At 41.9% G+C, this 22225-nt stretch overlaps 1 protein-coding gene across 1 annotated transcript; it reads right to left on the bottom strand.

Moving 5' to 3' along the window:
- Positions 1 to 2198: 2198 nt before the first annotated feature.
- Positions 2199 to 5123, bottom strand: LOC123017916 (vesicular inhibitory amino acid transporter-like). The gene is made up of 2 exons (XM_044419616.1): positions 5118 to 5123; positions 2199 to 3344 (listed from the first exon to the last, which is right to left on the bottom strand). The coding sequence occupies exons 1-2, from the start codon at positions 5121 to 5123 to the stop codon at positions 2199 to 2201; spliced, it is 1152 nt and encodes a 383-aa protein (XP_044275551.1).
- Positions 5124 to 22225: the final 17102 nt, after the last annotated feature.

Genomic DNA, 22225 nt, shown 5'->3' with positions numbered 1-22225 from the left:
CATTGTTTTTATGGATTGTTATAAACTGCCCAGGTAGTTTTGGCTATGATATAGTGCAAAAATGAAATAATTTGTTATTAATTATTTTTTATTAATATTAAGTCCTTCATCAAGTATTCATAAGTGGGGTAGGGTCAAGTTGGTGCAATATCAAATCAATCATGAAAATCAAATGGGATCCAGCTATGCCAAAAAGACCAAGTTAATTCATAGAAGAATTAACCCTACACACAGTAAGTCCTAGCTGAGCTCTTGTCAGCTTGATTGTTGATTCAAGCAAGCAAGCTGGAGTAGTTGTTTACTGGGAGTAGAAAATAGATTTTCCTCCTCTGCCTCTTTAACAGTAAGCCTTGATTTAAAAAAGAAATCAAATGAAATTAACAAAGCTTTTTAAGTAGGGTTTAGCCAGTCCTAGGCAGAGTTTTCATCTCCTCCTTACCCATTGCTGTCAGATATTCTGCTCTAAACTGCAGCTCTGTGCAATTAGCATTGGAGGTCAGAAGTGATTTTGCCAAATCAGGACAATGAATGGCATATGGCAGGTGTTGGGACAAATCCGGCCCATCTTAGCTTCCCATCCGACCATTCATGGTTCATGAGATGCCCATGCCCCTTTCTGTCCTCAGATTTCCAGTTTTTGTGCAGTTTTTGCCACAGTCTTTAAAAGATCCTTCCTCTAAGGCCCAGTTATTCTCAGTTAGAGCTTCATACTAAAATAACCTGGTATTTTGGCCCTGCCTCCTTTGCCTTCAGTCCGGCCCATCAATAGAATGTGTCCTGTGAGGGAATCTCCAAAGTAGAATTTGGCCCGTGGGGTGAAAGCAGTTCTGCATCCCAGTCTATGGCATTTGGCTTTGCTTCCTAGCATGACCTTGTTGGATTATTTTGCAGCTACAAGATCTACCAGTGTGGGACTTTCTGTTTACATTTTTGTGGCACAGTGAAATACAGGTGAAAGAGGAGGTGTGTAGGTAGGTGGATACGCTTTAAGCGTGTGTGTTAATGTGCGTCAGAATCTTTCTTCAAGGTGGGAGTTGAAAGAAATAGTTCCAGTGCCATACATATTTCTGAATGTCCACCTTACAGTTCACTGTGCTTGTTTACCTGTAAATATCACTGCGCAGAATGGAGAAAAATTAGTGCAGTCAAGGCAGTTTAATATTATGTTTCATCTAGTATTCAGTTTGTTAATGTTCAGATTTTTTGAGGAAAAATGAATTTACAAAAAAAAAGAATGTTCAAATATGTCAACATGTGTCTATGTTAGAGAAGCATTGATTTCAAAAACAATAAAAAGTTACTTTATCAAACAAAACATTTAGAGTATTTTCTGTGACTATACTCTGGTAATCCATACCAGATTGTTCAAATAACAATATTTTATCCAGCTATCACAAATGCAGGAAGAATAACACAAATACACACATATGCAAATAACTATAATCTGACAGATTTTTTTTCTTGAGAAGATATTGTTTCAGGGAGAAACAATTTGGCATGGAGAAGTCATATGTGTGTCCTTCATCCTTTCCCTTTTCACAGCTTCTTTGTTCCAAATAAGTTTCCTCCAACTACTTCTTCCATGTGAGCTTCTGCACATGAGACTCTCGTCATGCGCTTCAGCTTGAGTAAAGAAATGTTGGATGGTGCAAACTTTACTTGCCCCTGTCCTGTTTCTTCAGTCCAAATAATTCCCTCTCTCCAAGGGAAACTTTTCCTGGCAATGACATAGAGATACTGTAGATACGTATTTCTGTGTCTTTATTGTGTTTTGCTGCTGACTTCTCTCAGCTCAGAAGATTAGAAGTTAAGCCAGCTAAAGGTAGCAAAGACATATCCACTATTAAGATGACACTGTTTTACTTTGTAGACTTGACTTGCAAAAAGGTTTTCCAGTGCTGTGATATGATGTTATATAGCTTTCCATCTAGAATGGAAAAAATCTCCATATATACACAGAAATCTTGGATAGGATCTAGTGGAAATTAGCCATTAAAATCAATGGAACTTGTGACATTGCTATCTTGTCCCATGGATTTCAATGTGGCTAACCCCCCCCCCCCCACAAATACACTCCATATTTATCCAACTCTTTTGCTGGTATCAATGTAATAGCTTGAGTTTAATTGGATGATACTTCTATTTAACTGCTTTACAATAGTGAAAGGTGAAGGACTTTGATGTACTTAATGTCATGTTTATCCAAACATTTTCAAAAGACCTTTTATTGAACATGCAACACCAGCTAGGCTGCAAAAAATGCCCAAGATAAACATAGAAATGTCTGCACATTTCTCCAGGAACATTAACTTTCCCCATTTAAGCTTCAAGTGGAAAAGAGAAGGAAGGAGGAAGGTCATTGTGGAACCAGCTACACTGCCAGTTAAACCCATAAGAAGGGCAAAATGTGGGGTGAACATGGCCATTAGCAGAGTCAACAGGAGGAGGGAACTTTTTAAAACCGTAGCAAGCCATGGCGCATTGGGACTGCATTCGTGGCTTGGAGATATGCAGCCATGCAAGATCTCTGTGGCAGCAAAGAAGGGCAATGGGTAAGATAAGAGTGCCTTGATCAAGAGGCACAAATTTACCAAGGTCTGTAATGATGATGGAAGGTTATCAGTGATAACCTCCTTTGTTTCTTTTCCCCATGTCAGGAATGCTGTCAGTGCAAAGACTGTCTTGAAGATGCAAGCCAAGAAGTGAGTCCAGTTCAACATGGATTGGCATTCTCTAGGATTCTGCATGCTCCCTTCAAGGGTAGGAAGAAATATCTGTGATGTGTAACTGAAAATGATCACTCCTGCAGAAACCAGGATATTCTCGAACTCCACAGAGAGCTTGAATCTTGCCCACGACCATCGGTGCATTTGGGTGAGGCAATAAGTGATCACTACAAAGATAATAACAAAGTGGACCAAGGAGCAGAGGAGGCTGAGCTTAGATACAATTTTGAGGGTTTTGATAAACACACAAGGCAGCAGACCCACAAATGCAATTGCTGACCATGTTTTCTCAGTCACTGGTAGAGCTGGAAAGCTATGTGACAGCAAGTTCGCACTAACAACCAGATACAAAATGCATGTCATGATCAGTTCCATCACCTGAGTCATGTTGACAACTCTGCCACCAAGTTTCGGAAATAGCTTTTTGCAGCAGGCATTAGCGATGTCTTCATATGTGCCTCTCACTCTTACAAGCTGCCCATCTTCATTTTCTTCATACAGGCAAGCGATTAGAATTTTGCCAGTGTAGCAGCAGAAAACTGCAGCCAGGATAATAAGAAGCAGCCCACTATATCCACTGTGCAGGAGAGCATATGGCAAACCTAGAACAAAAATCCCCTAGAGACAAAAATAGAGACGACAGAAACCCTGAAGGAAAATGTTTACTAGAAACAGCCCGTTCAAACCTGCAGCTGTCAAAGGCTACCTTTCGCTAATTGCACGGAAGGATCACTGTTACATTAACCTGTCTCCGTAAATAATAGTTGCCAAAAATGTGTATATTCATGATGAATGAAGTTAGCAGGAAAAATAACTGCTGGCAGGAGCACAGAAATTCAGATAAGCCAGGAAATTGAAGACAAGCAAGCTGTAGAGACAAGCTCCTATTAAATATTAAGTGCTGATATGACTGCATGCATAATTTTGAAAGACTCCAAAGCAGTTATTTAATCAATGCACGTATTAATGTTCAATAGGGGTTCAATAATGATAAAATCAAAGAGCTTTAGCTCTTATTTGCACATTAGGTGCAAATAAGGGACTGACATTTTTAACAGTCATTCTGGATAGATAAAAATGGGGACCTAGACCTGAATCCAGTCACTTTTAAATCAGCAGTCTTCCTTTTCTTTCTGCTTTCACACAGACACATGAAATGTTTAAGTCTCCTTTTGGCCTTCATCTATACACACTGTTTATGATGCTCAGCAGAGGAGACTACATGTGTTTTAAATGTACCCCAAACTGCAAATTCAGCCAATCCATTATGTATAAAAAGAGTATTTCAAACATAATTTGAATATATTTGCATTTCAGCAGAGGTATCTCTGTTTTGGTCCCAATTTACAGTCTGCCTTCCATAACTTAATCCTCCATTATTCAGCAAAGCCAAGTATATTTAATAACAAGGGAAGATATGAAGATCATATGAGTAATTTATGCAATCACTATACTGGAAAAACTGGTTTCAGCTGTCCAGGGCCTTGGGCACAGAAGTTTTCCATCTCTTGTTACCTGGTTATTTTGAACTGGAAATTCCAAGGATTGTACCTGGGCAGTCTGAATACAATGAAAGTCTCTGCCACTGAGCTAAATGTTTACAGGGGTTGTATTTAAGAAGAAAGAACTCTGTCCACTGTATTTTTCTTGGATTATTTGTGGAAGCATGCCTTCCTAAAAAGAGAATCAGAAATGTTTGCAAACAATTTAAATAAACAATCCCAACATATCCTATCCATTTTATAGACACATACAGAAGTGGGTAGGTCCCCCATCCAAATGGAAGTCTCACACTGCTCAGTGTTATTTTTATTGCTGTTTAACTCACATTTGTACAGAAACTCTTGAACAATAGCCATGCGTTTAAAAAAAAGATTCAATTTCAGATAAACTGTTCTCATTGACATGTCCCATTTATATATAACAAATTTTGAAAATATACCATGGACATCAGTCACACACTTGTCAGTGGTTTTCATTTCAGGAAAGATAATTGAGAGAAAGAAAAAGAGGAGAAAATTATTTATGTAGATAAGTAATCCTTATTAGATTAAATGTTCCAGCTGCAATGAAACCACTGCAAGGGAAAAATGTTATTCTTTAAAGCACCCTTCCTTGGCCAGCAACTGCTTCCCTTGCATGTAAGGAGTCCCACCAGCTTTGAATGAAGTAATACCACAGTGGCCTTTCCCCCTCTCTGAAATCTGAAGGTAATTCATCCTTGTATTGTTCCTGGATAGGACCATTCCAGTGGGTAGTTTAGTGGGCAGAACATCTGTTCCTAGTAGGAGTCTCTTGCATCTCCAGGAAGAGCTGGAATTATTCCTGCTAAGAGCCAGTTCTGAAAATACTGGACTAGAGGACAATATTTCTATGGGGTTTATCTCTTACCAGCATTATCAACATGAGATTATTGATACAACAAGGAAATTACTCTAATGGCTGAGTTTATTATCACCAAGCACCAATTCTGCCAGATACAGCTTGCATCTAAAGAGACCCTTTAACCTTGCTTGGAGAGAGATCACAGCAGAGAGAAGGGCATTTTATCCCAGATTGGTCATGGGAAGGGGATGATGGCTTCTCAGCTTATTTCCATAATCACCATCATTATAACATCAGTGTCACCTTTCAAAAAGCTACTTCTAAATCTCTTGCCTCAAATTTGCTAATGGTAACCAATAAAATTCCTGTGCAGCCTTGATTATATGCATATTGGGTTGTCTAGGGATAAGTTAGGGCAGTGTTTCCCAATCTTGTGCCCATCAGATATTTTGACTATAATTCCTACTAGGCTCAGCTAGCATGGTTGATGGAGTCACAGTCCAAAATGTCTGGAAGGTACCATGTCAAGGAACGTTGCCTTAGGATCTCTGCTGGTGGCAGAATTTCTCCATTATTGATGCAAACAAGCAAGCAGAATTATCATGTGCTATTGAAATATGTATGGATGAGGCAAGTGGGTTTCTATTGGCTTGCGTTGGTCCAGCCATGTCCTCAGTCTAGTAATATTCACAAGATGGGGTCAAGGATATGCGTTGCCTCCATATACCAACAATTTTTTCTTGCATAGGTACCCAGTACAGGTAATCTCTAGCCTAGTCCATACATATCTCACATCAGGCTTTGGTGGTTCTACAGGTGGCATAAATCCCTCAATGCAAGAGTGGTTTTGAGCCTGATTGTGGAAACTGCCCAATTCATTTTAATTGCCTTTTCAACATTCTTTCCAAAATGTCCTTACAAGGTGCAGCTGAATACTTGGTGGCCTCCATGGCAACCTATGGGATCTCTCTGTTATTACAGGGACAGAAAATTCTGTGCTCCAACTTACCTTTTTGTGCAACAGGTGGAAGTCTAATGTGTTAATGACAGGAGGTACAGAGATTAGTCTGTACCTTTCATAGTCAGGCAGCTATCTGAGGAGGGTGCAATTGAAGGTGGGGGCTTATTAAGATGGTTTGCTGCCAGAGAAATATGAAGCCTGTGAGATTCTAGATTCCCATGAGGGAATATAGAGATGTTCCAGGTAGGTGTTTGGATGCTCTGATGGATATATGAAATTGGGTGCTCAATAGGGGTGGGCAAACCTGGCAGTTTTGCTTTCTTCTACATTCTGATTTTTTAAAATCTCAAGTCCTTTGTCACCCAAATATGGAGAACTTTGTGAATCTTGGTAAATTCTTATTGCAAGCAGACTTACGGCCACATTTAGTAAATACAGCTTATTTCCAGCATGTAAACAACCTTGCTGTACTTACCTGCCACAGAGCTGCCAAAGATAAGGAGCCTGTCAGGAAAAAAGTGTCGTCCTAATTCTGCAGCACAAGTATGGCAGAATGCACAGCAGTCCAGATCAGACTTCTAGGAGCAAACACTCAAAGACCTGCATCTGGATGGACAAATCTGCTGGTTTCCACTTTCTGCACACTTTCTGTTTTTAATCTCAAGGGTTTTTGTTTGTTTGTTCCAAGCATGGAGATAATCTTTGTGATTCTCAGCAAATTCTTGTCAAAACCAAATGGAAATGAAGTTTTTAACCACCTTTAGTGGCCAACAGGAGGCAACTGACAGAGTGGCTTCCTAGCATCTCCAGTCCTTATCTTCAAAGGCCTCAACCAGTCCTTCAGCATTCAGAAAAACAGAAAGCTATGGAACACTTATAGGCTGACAACTAAAGGCCATGTGGTACAAGGGCTGGTTCATCCGGGCCCTAAGAAAGACCCCGTACCACCCTCGATGGCCCGCTGTGATGACTTTGCCAAGCATTTTAAGGAGAAAATCACTCAGATTCGTCATGAGCTGGACTCCACTAGTGACTCAGAGCCTTCTGGGGAGGTGCCAATGTTGCCGTCTGGTCCAAAATTGATGGATGAGTTTCAGTTGTTGCGGCCTGATGTTGTGGACAAGGTGCTTGGACAAGTACGTCCCACCACCTGCTTACTCGACCCTTTCCCATCTTGGCTACTTAACAAAGCCAAGCATGGGATAGGGGCCTGGATCCTGGAGGTTGTCAATGCCTCTCTGAGGGACGGCCAGGTACCTGCCCCTTTAAAGGAGGTGGTAGTCCAGCCAGTCCTAAAGAAGGCATCCCTGCATCCAGAGATGGGCACAAATTATAGACCAGTGGCCAACATCCCATTCTTGGGCAAGGTGTTAGAGTGGGGGGTGGTGGGACAACTGATTATCTGGACCCATTTCAGTCCGGCTTCAGACCTGGATATGGTACTGAATCTGCCTTGATCGCCCTGTATAATGACCTGTGCAGGGAGAGAGACAGGGGGAGTGCGTTCCTCTTGGTCCTCCTGGACCTCTCAGCAGCTTTCGATACCATCGACCATGGTATCCTTCTGGATAGGCTAGCGGGATTGGGAGTAGGAGGCACTGCTTTGCAGTGGTTCCGCTCCTATCTCAATGGCCAATTCCAGAAGGTGGTGCTGGGGAACTATGGCTCTGTGCCGTGGCAGCTTTGCCATGGAGTTATGCAGGGATCCATTTTGTCCCCCTTGCTATTTAACATCTACATGAAACCGCTGGGAGAGGTCATTAGGAGGTGTGGGCTGCAGAATCATCAGTACGCTGATGATACCCAGCTCTACCTCTCTTTTTCAACCAATCCAGGTGAGGCAGTGGCTGTACTGAACCGGTGCCTGGCTAAGGTAATGGGCAGGTTGAGGGCCAATAAACTGAAGCTCAATCCAGACAAGACAGAGGTCCTGTTGGTAGGCGGTTCTGGCTTCGGGGTAGGGGACCTGGACCTTGTCCTGAATGGGGTTGCACTCCCTCTTAGGGACAGGGTCCGCAGCTTGGGAGTGCTCCTCGACCCAGAGCTATCGTTAGAAGCTCAGATGACAGCAGTGGCGAGGGGCACTTTCCTTCAGCTTCGGCTGATCCATCAACTGCATCCCTACCTGGAGAATGATTGTCTGGCGACAGTGACACATGCATTGGTAACTTCTTGATTAGACTTCTGTAATGCACTCTACGTGGGGCTGCCCTTGAAGATGGTCCGGATACTTCAGTTGGTGCAAAATAGAGCTGCCAGGTTGCTGACAGAGACTGAACATTGTTCTCATATAACCCCTGTCCTCCGTCAGCTTCACTGGCTCCCCATTGAAGTCTGGGCCCAATTCAAGGTGCTGGTTACCACCTACAAAGCCCTGAATGGCTTGGGACCCAGTTATCTAAAGGAGCGCTTGCATCCATATATGCCCTCCTGCCCCTTGAGATCGGCAGCAGAGGCCCTTCTCTGGGAACCCTCCGTGAAAGATATTAGGAGGGTGAGTACCCAGAGGGGGGCCTTCTCTGCGGTGGCGCCCCACTTATGAAATGAGCTCCCCAGAGAGGTCCACCTGGTGCCGTCGTTATTTGTTTTTCGGCGCCAGGCCAAGACCTTTGTATTTAAACATTATTTTAATTGTTGAATTTATTTATTGATTTTATATTTATGCCAGGATGTCTCCAGATTTTTATGTATTTGTATAGTGATTTATTTGTATTGGAAGCCGCCCCAAGGCTTTTGCGAATGGGGCGGCATATAAGTGTTTCAAATGAATAAATAAATGTGAAAGAAGACTGATATTGAATCTTATTGAGCTTGCCAAAAAGCTCATGGACCTATGAAAAGGCAGTGATTGTGTGTGTGTGTGTGTGTGTGTGATGGGGCTTCTTTCCAATAGTTGCTGCTGCTACAGCTTGAATACTAAAGGGTGAAAAGACAGTGAAGTCTAAAGGCTGATCCACAGCTGCTTGTGGAGATTCTGCTCAGAGTTGATTCGATCTGGTATAACCTGCCTGCCAAAGTATAACTCAGCCCTCGAGAATCCCATCAAGCATGCTTCACAATGCAAAAGCCACTTCATGGGTCAATTGCATCTTTGCCCATCTTGGACGACCAAGGCTGGACAGTCTGAACTTAGAGATCTGCTGGAGTGGGAGGGGAGACTATTGTAAATACTGGCTTTATTATTTATGAAATACATTTCTATACTACCCAACTTCTGATACTCTCTGGGTGGTTCACAGCAAAGAAAACCATAAAATACAATGTGAGATCTGGTATAAAAGTTTAAAACAACAGTATAAAATACAGATAAAAAGCAACATAAAATCTAGCAGCAATGTGAGGGCTTAAAATAAGGTTCTGAAACAAAAGAAACTACAACAATTGGAAAGTGGAAATGAGTAGTTTTGTTCTGGTGAAGTCTAGAATGGGGAAATTTTGTTCTTTATTAAGGAAGATGCATGTCACCCCACTCCTAAACAGACCATCTTTAGATAGGGGGGATTTAGCTAATGTTAATCCAATAATTCATCTCTTTTAAGGGAAGGCTGAATATATGATGGCAGACCAATATCTGCTTGACTATTGCTGTATGATGGAAGGCAGCCATGTCTCATCCTATGCTGTATCAATTGCACTAGCTGCCAATTGATTCCCAGGCCAATTCAAAGCACTTCATAGCTTGCAATCCTTCTGTCTCAGAGGCTGCAGAGGTGGATTCTGTTCCAGTGACTGTCTTTGGCTACTCGCCCACAGCGCATGGAAAGAGGACACCTATGGCAAGAACCAGGGTTTGCTCTGCAATTGTTTTGTGATTATGGAATGATATCCACAAAGAGTGTAGAAACTGTTCATCTTCTTTTCAAAGCATAGATTAATATGATGGTTTGGGGCATCTTTTGGAGGCTGGATACTCTTTGTTGATTGCATTCTATTTCACTGGCTGCTATTCTAAAATTGCATTTATTGCTGTTTATTGTTTTGCTCTTTATTTCCTGTTGGAAGCCACTTTAAGCATCAGTACACAACTTCAGTATTAACAAGGAAGAAAATGAAATGGTGTGAGGGTTTGCATAACTTGGCTTAATCATGCCAACAGAGACTGCAGCCAAGAAATTAGAAGAAGGCTGAAACTTGTCATATTTCAGGCACATCAAGGCAAGACTCATCTGAGAAGACAGTCATACTAGGGAAAGTTGAAGGTGAAAGAAGAAGAGGAAGACCAACAGAGAGATGAATTGATTCTATAAAGGAAGCCACGGCCCTGTGTTTACAAGAGCAGAGGTCAGCTGAGCTGTGAAGGACAGGACATTTTGAATGACATTCATTCACAGGGTTACCAGAAGTTGGAGATGAATTGACTGCACATTACAACAACAAAAATTGTTCTTGAAGCAATAGGTGCACCAAAACAAGGAGGACAGAGATCAAGAATGACAGAAGATGGGTGTTATTCCCCTTTATCTTTGAAAACCTCCTCAAATAATAATATGAACGAGCTCTTCCATACATAGGCTTCTTCACTCATGTCAATGAAATCGTAGTTTTGAATTCACAGTGCTTTGCATGAAAGGAACTGCTCTTCTGTTGAAGGCCTGAAGCAGAGCATGTCAACAGGGGACCCCTCTCCAGATGTCTGCAACAGATTACTGTATTGGGAAAATATTGCAAGGAGCATTTGCTCTTCTCCTAAAGTTATATGGAGTGGGGACTGGCTCCATCAAATCCCAAAGTGCCCTTTAGACTTACTTCTGTTCAGAGTTATAGTTAACTACCCAAGTATTTATTAATTTCAAGCAAGGAATTGGACGTAATGGGCCTCCACCTGCTCATTGGATGGCTCATCTGTCTCTCCTCTCTCCTGCCATGATTTCCTGGAATTCTGTGTACAAGAAAATAAATTAGAAAAAAATAAAACGAATGGGAAAAATAGACTTATGCTTGCAAAGGTCTTATACGGCTCAACACTTAGATATCTCATACACGGAGCTCTGATCAGCTCCACCCTGATGATCTGGCCTGGGTCAGAATCTTATTATTAGGATTTCATAAGGACAAGATGTTCCTTTAGTTCTTTTGCACATCAAATGTTACAGAGACCTTATTATTTAGTCATGAAGCGTTGAATGACTTGATTTCATTGAATAGCATCCACTGATTTCATTTTACAGAAGAAGTCTGGAATATTGAAGGAATTGTGGTGGCTGAGAGATAAGAACGGTAGCAGATATCCTGCACGGTAGCAGGTGAGATGGATCTTCTATGTGTCAGAAGCAAGGGGCAAGAAGAGATGCTCAACATGCCTCTTTAAAATGCAGCCAACACTTTTCTCCAGCATCTCTTCTTGGTCCCTCTTCTTGGTCAGTCCACTGGAAAGGAACTGCACTGGCTCTCTTTGGGAAATTGTATATCAGCACCCTGACTTAAAACCTCTCTTCTGCTTGATCGCAACAAAGCAAGGGAACCCAGTGGCCCTTTGTACCAGGACTGGAAAAGTAGTTGCCGATCTGCTAGCCTGCAGCTTCCACACAAGAGTGAAAGGAAAGAATGGAATACAACCTACAAGTATTGGGAACAAAATTCAGTAGGTTAAAGACATCACATTTACTTACTGTACAGGAATGAGTACAAGTACAAGCACAACCAAAAATTGCCTCCCGTTAACCTTCCCGGCTTTCTGCAGCTATTACACTAGGGCAAAGCATGTTGGTTATTTGAAATGTGTAGCAGCTACATAGTTGAGTACATCTGCAAACCAGAGAGAGATGAAAATGAAATGAATAACATCTCTCAGAAATAACTGTACAGAAGGCCAGTCCATGAAGGAGAAAATGTTAACACAATATACTGATGACAAGTTTTCCTTCATATTGTTGTGTGTTTAAAGAAATGTATTTTCCTGGACTTAACTTCACAGGAGTGGACTTTGAATCACAGTTGAGCTTTCCCTCCAGCTGGCCTTCCTGCACCGTCCAGATCTGCTCTGGGGGTCCTGCAATAGTCTGGGCCACATTTAGGGGGAACAGGAGGAAGACTGCAAAAGGGAGAAAAAACCTTTTCTCCCGAAACTTTCATTTGAGGCATTGTAGGTGTCAGGCTTTCTCGCCTGTGCCAAGAACAGGCCAATTTACTAGGAATCCCACATTGCGACCTTTATCTTGTGTCCAGAATTTGCAAATCAACTATTCCATTACCAGACAGTCTTTGCTTTTTGTTTTTTAAGCATTAACAAGATTATTCTCACTTGTTTAGGGTTTCTTTTTACAGAAAACATTTGTATTACAGAATGCTGCTGGAAGTTAATGACCCTGTTCTTTCGTTTATTTTTAATGGGGAAAAAAGCTGTCTTGTGGCCATGGACCTCGAAATGGTGCCTTAGAAAAGAAATTCAGCATTCTGTTAATTCTGAGTTGTTTCCTTTTCTCAGCACAATTGTGCATTTTTCCCGCTTGTTTTCCAATAATGCCCTTATCCAATGTTGTTTCTCTGCTCAAGGGGCTGGCTTGAGGAGTCATTGTAAGCTGATTGCCTTGGATTCAGAAATGTGTGCAAATGAATTCAGTTCCTGCTGGAGCTGAATGAAATGGCAGCAGGGAAGGGGATGATCTTTTGGTTTCTGTTCAAGCTGAAGGTTGGGAAATGAACCATCAAAAGAAAGATCCAAGGCTAGGATCATCAGCCCAGAGCTAAAGATCAGTTCTGTCCCCTTGAGGTCCTCCATCGCCAAATCACAGTGAATTGGAGAGCGTAATGGTGGTGCCCAAGGGACTATCCAGCATTCTTCTCGCAGGTGACAGGGAAGTGAGACTATTGTCAGACATTGCTCCTCCTTAGCAACAGGGGGCAGAAAACACCACTAAACATGGGTGGAATGGAATATAAAAAGGACAGACAATGAACAAAGGAGAAAATGTAGAGTGTATGGGTAGATGAAGGAAAAAGAACAGCATGTGAGAGGAGCAGAAATAAAGCAAAAGCAAGGGGGGAAAGAGGGAATAAAGGTAACTTGCCAGTACTTTATCCCATTGTATTTCTGCCCTCCTCAATGGTACTGGCCTTGGTAAGAGGCCAAGCTCACTGTGTCCCAAATTCCTCCTTCTTTTACACCTACCATATGTAGGCCCTTTATTAAGGTCCAACAGGCAGAATGGACAGTACTAATGCTGCAAGGATTAAGACAGGGAAGGAGGGAAGAGGGTAGTGCCATGATGGACCATCAAGACTTGGAGGGAATGAGGACTCAAATGGTGCTTTTAGGAAAATATCATAGCTCACCAAGAGGGGAGCATGCATATTCTTTCACACACATGCAGAAATTCCAAAGCAAGCCCAGAAGGATGCCCTCTGGGATGTTAAGCATGACTAATCACTGAGGCATATGATTTTGTGAATGTTTGTTTCCACTGTTGGCATCCCCTCCCCCCATATTCAGGAGAGAGAGAGAGAGAGAGAGAGGGAGAGAGTTCTGCCAATGCACTTCATGAAGCTGATGAAAGGGGCTCTGGTCATTCGCCACAATATATATTAGTCCTTAAGGTGCTGTAGAACATCCACATGTGTTTTCTCACACAGAGTTTTGCCATAAAAGCTTCTCTGAGATTCCTGCCAATTTGCTGGATCATTATTTGCTCACATAGCCCATACTTTCAATAATTATGGCAATGTTGTATGACATTTTAATTCCGGATAGACCTCTAAAATAAAAAACAGATATATATATATATATATTCAGTGACAGTAATAATGCAACCAAGGGTAGCTTGACACAATGTAGTGTTTATGCAAAGGTACCTGCAGCCCTTATTCCAGGAAGCGGTTCTTTTCCCAGCATGCCCACCCATGGGGCCAGAACCTGTGCACATGCATTTCTCGTGTGCCACCGATGACTCAAGTTATGCTGAAACTTCTGAAAGAGTCACTCTGGTGGTGTTTAAAAAACACCTGGGTTTGCATGTCTGCAATACTTACAGTACAGGTAAACATATAATGCTCTTCACACATTATAGTGAATGAACCCATTTGGAGAGGGAAAGGATGGACACAATGTACATAGGTTCTGGGCACATAAGTGGGAATGCTGGGAAGCCCAAACATCCCTGTGTATGCACAGGAGCTTGGAATATAGGCATGATCCCACACTTCCTTTTGCTCAGGCTTACCATAATGTATGAAGGGCTCTGTTGCTCTGCCTAATTCCAGAGGCAAAGACAAAATAGGTAATAGTCAGGAGCTGCTTCAAGACACATTCAAGGAAAACAGGATTAGGTTAGCGCGTGCGTGCGCGCGCGCGCGCACACACACACACACACACACAAATGCACACACAAATTTTAGAATATGGAGGTAATTCAACTGGATTATTGGTTAAAACTGGGGGCATGATAGTATTTTAAGTCTTGTGTATTTGAGTGAGCTAAGCAGGGGCAATCCTTGTTTAGTGCAGATCCACTGAAAGCAATGAAAATTAAAAGAACCACTTTGGGTTAAATCATTCTCATCTTAAGAAAAAATGTCATTTAAAGACTGTGTTTTCTTTCTCTCCCTCCTGTATCTGTTCTCTCAGCTAGAAAGGAGGATGTGAGGGAAAGAAAGCTTCATTTCCTCCATTTAGCTCCGGGGCAAAGACTGCATCCAGCTCACTACCTCTGAGATTTAGGGTATGAAGTGACATCTTCCTCAGTACTCTGTTTCATCAGTGTTTAGGGCATTTGTTTTTATGGCATAGTTCTATTTGCTCATTCAAGCAAGCACTGCGCTTTATCCAAATGATGGGTTTGCACACTTAGTAATGCATGGTATATTAACCATGGATGCCTGGCAATGCCTGGATAGCCCATGCTGAATAGATCAACAGTGTGCAATATGATATAACTAATGTATGTGATTTTAACTTCTAAAATTTTAAGGGTGTTCCTAGAAAGTCAGGACAGATTTCTTGAATCTTTATTTGTAAACACTAGGGGTCACTCTTCCTTGGTTTAACATTTTGGTCACTGCCCTCCCAAGTATCCAGTGACATCTTCGGGGAAAAAGTTTTCTCCGTAAGATGTAAGACGGAATAAATAAAGCTTGGCTATAGAAAGTTTTAGCCTTGGGCTGCCAATCATGGCAGTCTAGCATCTATTTTCTCTTTGCTTTGTTTTCTTCAAAGCATTGCTTTAGATTTTTAAAGTTTGTTAGTTTGTTAAAGAAAATGATTCACAGAAGAAATCAAGTAGAGAATAAAGGAAGTTTTAAACATTAAAGCTTCAGTCCCAGGCAACTGGTACAAAATATATTTCCAAAGTGTGCGGAACAACAGACTATTATTTCCTCATCATCACTACTATTTATTTCATTTTTATACCGCCCAGAGTCGAAGCTCTTGGGGCAGTTTACTAGCAGAGGTTCCCTGTCCCATCCTCCCTTTAACAGTGTTGCTTGGAGGCTCTAAATGAAGAACAAGAAACTTTAATTATGGCTTTTCTTTGATGCCGACATAAAAATGTATGTCTTACCAGAGAAGACGTTTCTTGAATAGCTCAGTTAAGCAGATATAATAAATTTAATCTGCAGAACTTCTAATACGCCTTAAAAAATGGAGAATAGGCAGAAATGAGAAACAGAGAAGGCATCAATTTTCTTCTCTAACCACATCTCTACACTTGTGGGGAGATATGAGATAAAGTAGGCTCCATGTATGAGACAAAAAGAAACGGTGATAAAAGTTTTCCTTCTAGAATATATTTACCTTTTTACAAGCCTGGTTCACCAGTGGACAGGGTGCTGCTTTTGCCATGTCCCAGGTGGGAGGGGGAGACAAGGAAGCAGACTGCCTGCAAAAAGCAGGACGTGGGAAGCCCTGCAGTGTCCCTGGGTGACTCTTTCCTGTTTGTCGGCTCTTCCGAATGGAATAATGCTTGTTCCTGGCGTGGGCAGAGGCAGCAACATGTGGGGATGAGAGCTCTGCTGTGTCTCAGTTCAGAAATGTGACTGGACATACAGAAGTCTGCCTCTGCATACATATTTCTCTTACCAGATTATGGTTTACCATCATTATCTCATTTTACAAATAAAAAACTGAAGCCGACAAATACCTGACTTTATCTAAATCAAGCCTTCCCCATCTGGCACCCTCCACATAAGCCTGTAGAAAAGATCATCATGTGGTTTTTAACAAGATTGCACAACCTGAATCAAATATGTCAGTTTTACCAGATGGACTCATAACACTTATTATAGGCATCTGGGAAAGTTTAATGCAGGGATAGGCAAAAAGTGGATCCCCTGATATTTTGGAGATCAATTCCTAGCATTCCTGACCATTGACCATGCTGGCAGGGACTTCTGGGAGCTGAAATTCCAAACATCTGGAAATCTACCTTCTTCCCTTCCCTGCTGTATGGCTTCTTCAAAAGAAACAAAATAACTATAAATTCAAACACACACACATTATTCAGTACAATATATACACATTAAACAAGTGAGATAAAAGCATCCTTCTTCACCCAACAGCACAAGGCACTCACCAAGATTATAAATAAAAATATCAAGAGTGAATAGTACTTGGGTGTTATGTCATTATGCAGTAACTTAACTACTGTTGCTAAGAATACCTATCTAAAGGAAGGCTATACGAGCCAGTGTGTGAAATATTCAAGCTCTACCTTGAATGCTTTGTAGCTCCTGCTTATTGGAAGCATCAAAATCTGGGTGTGTGGCCTTTTTAAAAACCTGGAAGGGAAACATATTTAAGAACAGTTGAAAATGAACCTCCCCACTTCAGCAGTGATTTCATGGTCGTGCTGTCATGGGAAACTTTGTTAGTTTTACTAATGTAATTAACTATTAAATGTAAGAGGGGAATGTGAATGTGTGTTGACCATTGCAGCGTAAAGCATCCTCTGACACGGTGACACTATCGGACTTTAGGAGATGGAGTCAAACCAACCAGCTTGTTGAGCACTTTGCAGCCAATTCACAGTCCATTAGGTTGGCAAAACTGATGGAAAGCAGCTTTGGGACAGCAGTGAACAGGTCCGACTATGTTTAATGCAGCAGTAAATGCTGATTCCTTTTCTCATTCGCTCTCACACAGTGCCATGAGCTAGGGTTCCTCTCTTCGCACAGTCAAAGCCATAGACGTGCCTTGCAAAATGTTCTTTATTGACCAAAGTGTTTTCCAGAAGCACAGCCAGGATGAACCTCTGAGCATGCACATAAAGGTTCATTGATTCCAATCTAGTATTTACTTCTAGGAACTCTCCTGATGAGTATGTTTGGTCTCCATCCTTTCAGGACGGGCCTTTGGAAATGAGCGCTCCTCCTCTCTGTATGCCAGTCCTCTAGCACGGCCACCCTCCTCTGCTGATGTCACCTTATGGGGACGAGAGTCATACTTGCCTCATCTGTCTCTGAGAAACTCCCCTGTTCCAAGCTCCCTCCTGCTCACTGTACACTTGGTCAGACTCAGAGTCTGGCCTTGAGATGATCATCTCCTCTTATCTTAATGTCTGGAATTAGCCCACATTTCAAGGCCTCCTCTTCCTCCTCCGGATCCCAATCAGCAAGCCTTGAGAATATGTTCCATTTTTCTTACTGTCTTTCTTACTCCCAACACATAGACAGTCTGTCTTCCTTCTGGCTTTCATTCCATGAGGTGAAATATGCAAATAACCCACTCAAATCTCAAACTCAATAATCTCAACCAATCTCCAGGCCTTGAGAATAATCCCATATCAAGCAATGGCTGGAGGTATTCAGACAAAGTCCAGACAGCCAAGGCTGCTTTAAACTGGACTGCTGCGAGCTGTGGATTGGGTCCAATGGTCTGGATGACTCCATCCACCTCCATAATTCCTCTTCCATGATTCATCAGCTTCCATGATTCTAGATGCAAATTGGTGACAAAGTCCTCTCGACTCATTCTTTTGTGAGAGAATCATAGAATCTATTGGAAGGGGCCAAGAAAGACATCAGATTCAGTTTCTGCTCAATACAGAACTCCAGGTAAAACCATCCCTCTCTGATGGCTGTCCAGTTGCCTCTAGCATGGGAGAGCCCACAATCTCCTCAGGTCATTGGTTCCATTGTCATATTGCTCAGCATGAATCTGGCTTTCTGAAACTTGGGTCCATTATTCCATGTTCCACAATCTGGGATGGTTGAAAAGAGATCCTGACATCCTGAAGTCCACATCTGTCAACTTAGTTGTGGAAACCTAATCTAGATCCAATAGTGCATATCAGTTTTTTTCAAATAAAACAAAACTTTTATCTAAATTGCATTCGGTTCAGCTCATGGGAGAAATCCTTTACCAGAAATAATTATACTCCATGTAGAATAAAATTGGATTACATTTTAATTCCATATGGACCAAATGTGATGTGGCCTTTCCCACCTTTACCTCCCTTACTTATCCAGATTATAAAACTTTTCCAAACTGACATTTTTATAGTAGCTGTTTTGTGCAGTTTCAATTGTAACTTGGAACTGCTACCTCTTAATTGCCATGCAAAATATTCTTGCCCTTTCCTTCGGGTAGGGCAAAACAACTGTGTCATTCTCATTTGTTACACTCAGTTTCCACCAGTAAAGAGCAGTCTGATTGCTTTAATCATTCTTCTAAGGTCCACAAAGACTCACCCCCTCCCCAAGTTCTGATTCATTGTTATTTCATGCAGGCACTTCTGCCATCACTCCATATTTATCACTTCTTTCAAAAGAAAAAGCTAGGATTCCATAAATGAAGACCAAGGGGAAAAGTATTTCTTCCTTCAGAACAGGCAATAAAATTCAAAGAAAGGGGGATATTAACCCAGGATGCACACATGCATCCACATCTACACAAAGCTATAGCATAGTCCAGCTTTATTGCCTTCCTTCCCACAAAAGTGGCATTTATGCATTTTGGGGGTTGTAGCACTTCTGACAGTGACAGAGTGAAGTACTACCTTTCATAGAATCAAGTGTAAAAAGCAAGAGTGTTTTCATCCCACGGACTGGTTTTAGCAGAAAAACAGAGTGAGGGAGGCAGCCAGGCTTGCATGCACGCACCCAAGCTTGTTGGAACGGAGATGGCCTCGCATGAGCCATGGCTTTGTTCCAGTGGATATTGTTGTCCTCGCTCTGTGCATCCTCTTGGCCGCTTCACTGAAGAGACACACACATCTGCACTACTGGGGCCTGCAGAGCCAGCATGAAATTTTCTCAGCTTTGGGATGAAATTCTCTCAGCCCTGACCCAGGGATCCACAGGTGTAAATAGGAAGCGGGGATAGCCTGATGAGGACAGGGTATTCCCCCCAGTCTCTCCTCACTGTCCTTTATAGTTATGGATACTGAACTAGGCAGCAATTATGGGGAGTTATTTGTTTAAAAAATGGTTTTGAGTGCAAATAAATTGGTGCTGGAGAGCAGTCCTTCCTTTGCAGCATGTCGGCGTCCTGCTGAAAAATAATTAATTTTAAAAGATTAAGAAGCAAAATAAAAAATCAGGAGGGACAGAGAACCCAAAAGGTGTCCACGGGCACACTAGCACCCACTGGCGTCAGGGTGAGGACCACAGAAGTGGACGGTGATGTCCACTGTTCCTCTTTCTTGCCACCACTTCTGCCTAGGACAGAGCGAGAGGCAGATGAACAAGCAGGTTGCAATGGTCAAGTGGAGGAGCAACTCCAGAGCGCTTTTCCCAGGGTGTGGGGTCTTTGGCGCACCATATCTACTGTTGATCCATATCTACTGTTGATGAGAGCCTTGGTGAGAATGGCAGTACTGCTATGAAAGCTGTACTTGACCAGATTTCAAAGAGACTGAACTCCCAAGCCTATTTCCCATGTATCAAGACTTGGCTTCGCTTTTGTGAAATAACCACAAAGAATACCGTGCTTTTTTCCCCTTCCCAGTGCTCACTTTCCCAAACATGCTCATAAATCCAAACTTAGGTTAAGGCCACTAAGCTTATTGGGTATCTGAGGCTACACTTGTGCTGGACACTGAGAACAGGTCACACCTAACTCCTCATCACAATGTCCTGGAAAGTAAGAACACGAGAAAAGCCAAGCTGGCTCAGACCAAAGGTCCATTTAGTCCAGCATTCCATACATATGGTGGCAACCCAGCTTCCCACAGGATCACTCAAACAGGATGGGAACAAGACCTGTACCTGCCCAAGCCACTCAGCAACTGGTGTATGTGTGGTGGCCGAGCAGGTCATGTGATTCCAGTCAGTGTCACTTACAGGGTGTTCAAGAAGCTGTTGTGGTGGTATCCAGAATACTGGAACCATGGGAAATGTAGTTCACCATGAGATACACTTGGATGAAAAGGGGGAGGGACAATATGTGATATCAGCAGGATGCTTCACATCAGGATAAGTCCATTTGAAACCATATCCAAATATGTGGAGGTTGAGTTATGTCATTCATTCCCACAGGAATGTAGCAATGACCACCAACATTGATGGCTTTGACAAGGGATTAGACAAATTCATGCAGCAGAAGGCTATCAATGGCAATGTGTTCTCAAATGTGGTGGTGCACTTCTTCCACTCACCACCATAGGGATGACTGGCAGTTATTGATTTACATGGAATCAAGTACAGGAATGTATTTAGGGACAAGGGGAGGGGACTTTCCTCCATGGAACTCTCTGTGGGGAAAAATTAGCAATCTATTGCCTCTGGGCAGTGTCCCAATAGCCACATGCTACCCCAGAATCAGAGGAAATAGCTCTGCGTATGTACTCCACCTTCTGGGGAGCACAACTGGAAGAATGGCATTGCACTGATGTTCTAGCTGAGGCTTCCTGCGTGTATCCGATTAGCTACTGTGAGAGCTGAATGCTGAGTCAGACAGCTTTTGGTTCGATACAGCTGGACTCTTCTATGTAGGCTTAATTCATATTGTGAACCCCTGAGATGACAATTCTGAATTTGTGATGGAAAAAATCTTCATCACAATTCCTGGTACTATCCCTTGGGATGCAAGAAACCAGCACTTCTCATTTTAGAACAATCTTCTCCAACCTGGTACTGTCCAGATGTGTTGGACATCTGGCAACTCCTGTTGTCTCTGGCTGGAGGGCAGAGATGGTGCTACACTCTGATACATTTGGCAGCACCAGATTGGGCAAGGTAAGTTTAGCTATTATATATTGACTCTTATTACCTTTTACTACCTATTTAGCACTAATATCATCCTTGGCTGTGATGCAAAAAACAGCCTTCGAAGATCCTATTTCAGGCTTCAGACAGGCATGGTAAAAGCTCAAGATTCTCCAAACCATTCGATAATTTTCAAAGACTGTTATACATTCCAGTTTCTGTAACTGGTGGGCAATCCCTACACACTTTTATTTATCGCCAGCTTCACTGTGAGTCATGAACGTACTCATGAAAAAGTACAGGAGAGCACAACCTGAATTGAATATTTGCATATACTAATGCTGTTCTTTGAAGATCGGATGGCTAACTTGCATATTTTATCAAACACAATAATACTGGCAGTTAGGCTTTTGCTCCAAAATGTTCAAAAATTTAGTATGTTTATACCTGTGTTTTTATTACAACTGCTTATTCTGAAAAATGTACAGACTTTTCAACTTTTTCTGGGACTTCTTTTTGGTGCCCAGAGCATGCACATGCTATGAATTGAAAACATTTAGCTCAAATTCAGATTTAGCTCAAATTCTTTGAGAAACATCCTGTGTAGTATGCCAAGCTGGTAAGCATATGCAGCTGTAACATGACATTCTTTAATTACAATTGCACATTTTTGTAGTCATAACATGTTTTTGTTAAAAGCAACTTAAGGAAAAAAACCTGCACTGGCATTCTTTAAATATACAATGAGTTTTTTTCAATTTCAGTGAAATAGCAAAAGAAATGTGAACTACTTTAGCATTCAAAGGCCAAAAACAGAACAAAGAAGTTCTTAAACACCTTCACATTTTTGTTTCGTGTTTAGAATCTAGATTCAGAATGTAGAAGGTCTGAATGATATATGTATCAGCATTTAAATATTGCAAGGACATTCATAGTTCCCTGTATTTGGATAATCAGTCATGACAGTATCACAGACAAGTCCAAATACAAGCACATTCTGTTCCTAACATAATTTAACATGACTTGTGGGTATACAAATTTATGAAGGCCAGTGTTGATCTCATTTCCTTATGCTTTTGATGCTCTTTAGTACTATTACAGTGTCCCTAGCAAAAACCAATTAAGTCACTTGGAT

The sequence above is a fragment of the Varanus komodoensis genome, unplaced genomic scaffold (assembly GCF_004798865.1).
Source record: "Varanus komodoensis strain SLA01 unplaced genomic scaffold, ASM479886v1 scaffold1, whole genome shotgun sequence".
Classification (NCBI taxonomy): domain Eukaryota; kingdom Metazoa; phylum Chordata; class Lepidosauria; order Squamata; family Varanidae; genus Varanus; species Varanus komodoensis.
This window is presented reverse-complemented; position numbering and strand designations above follow the sequence as displayed.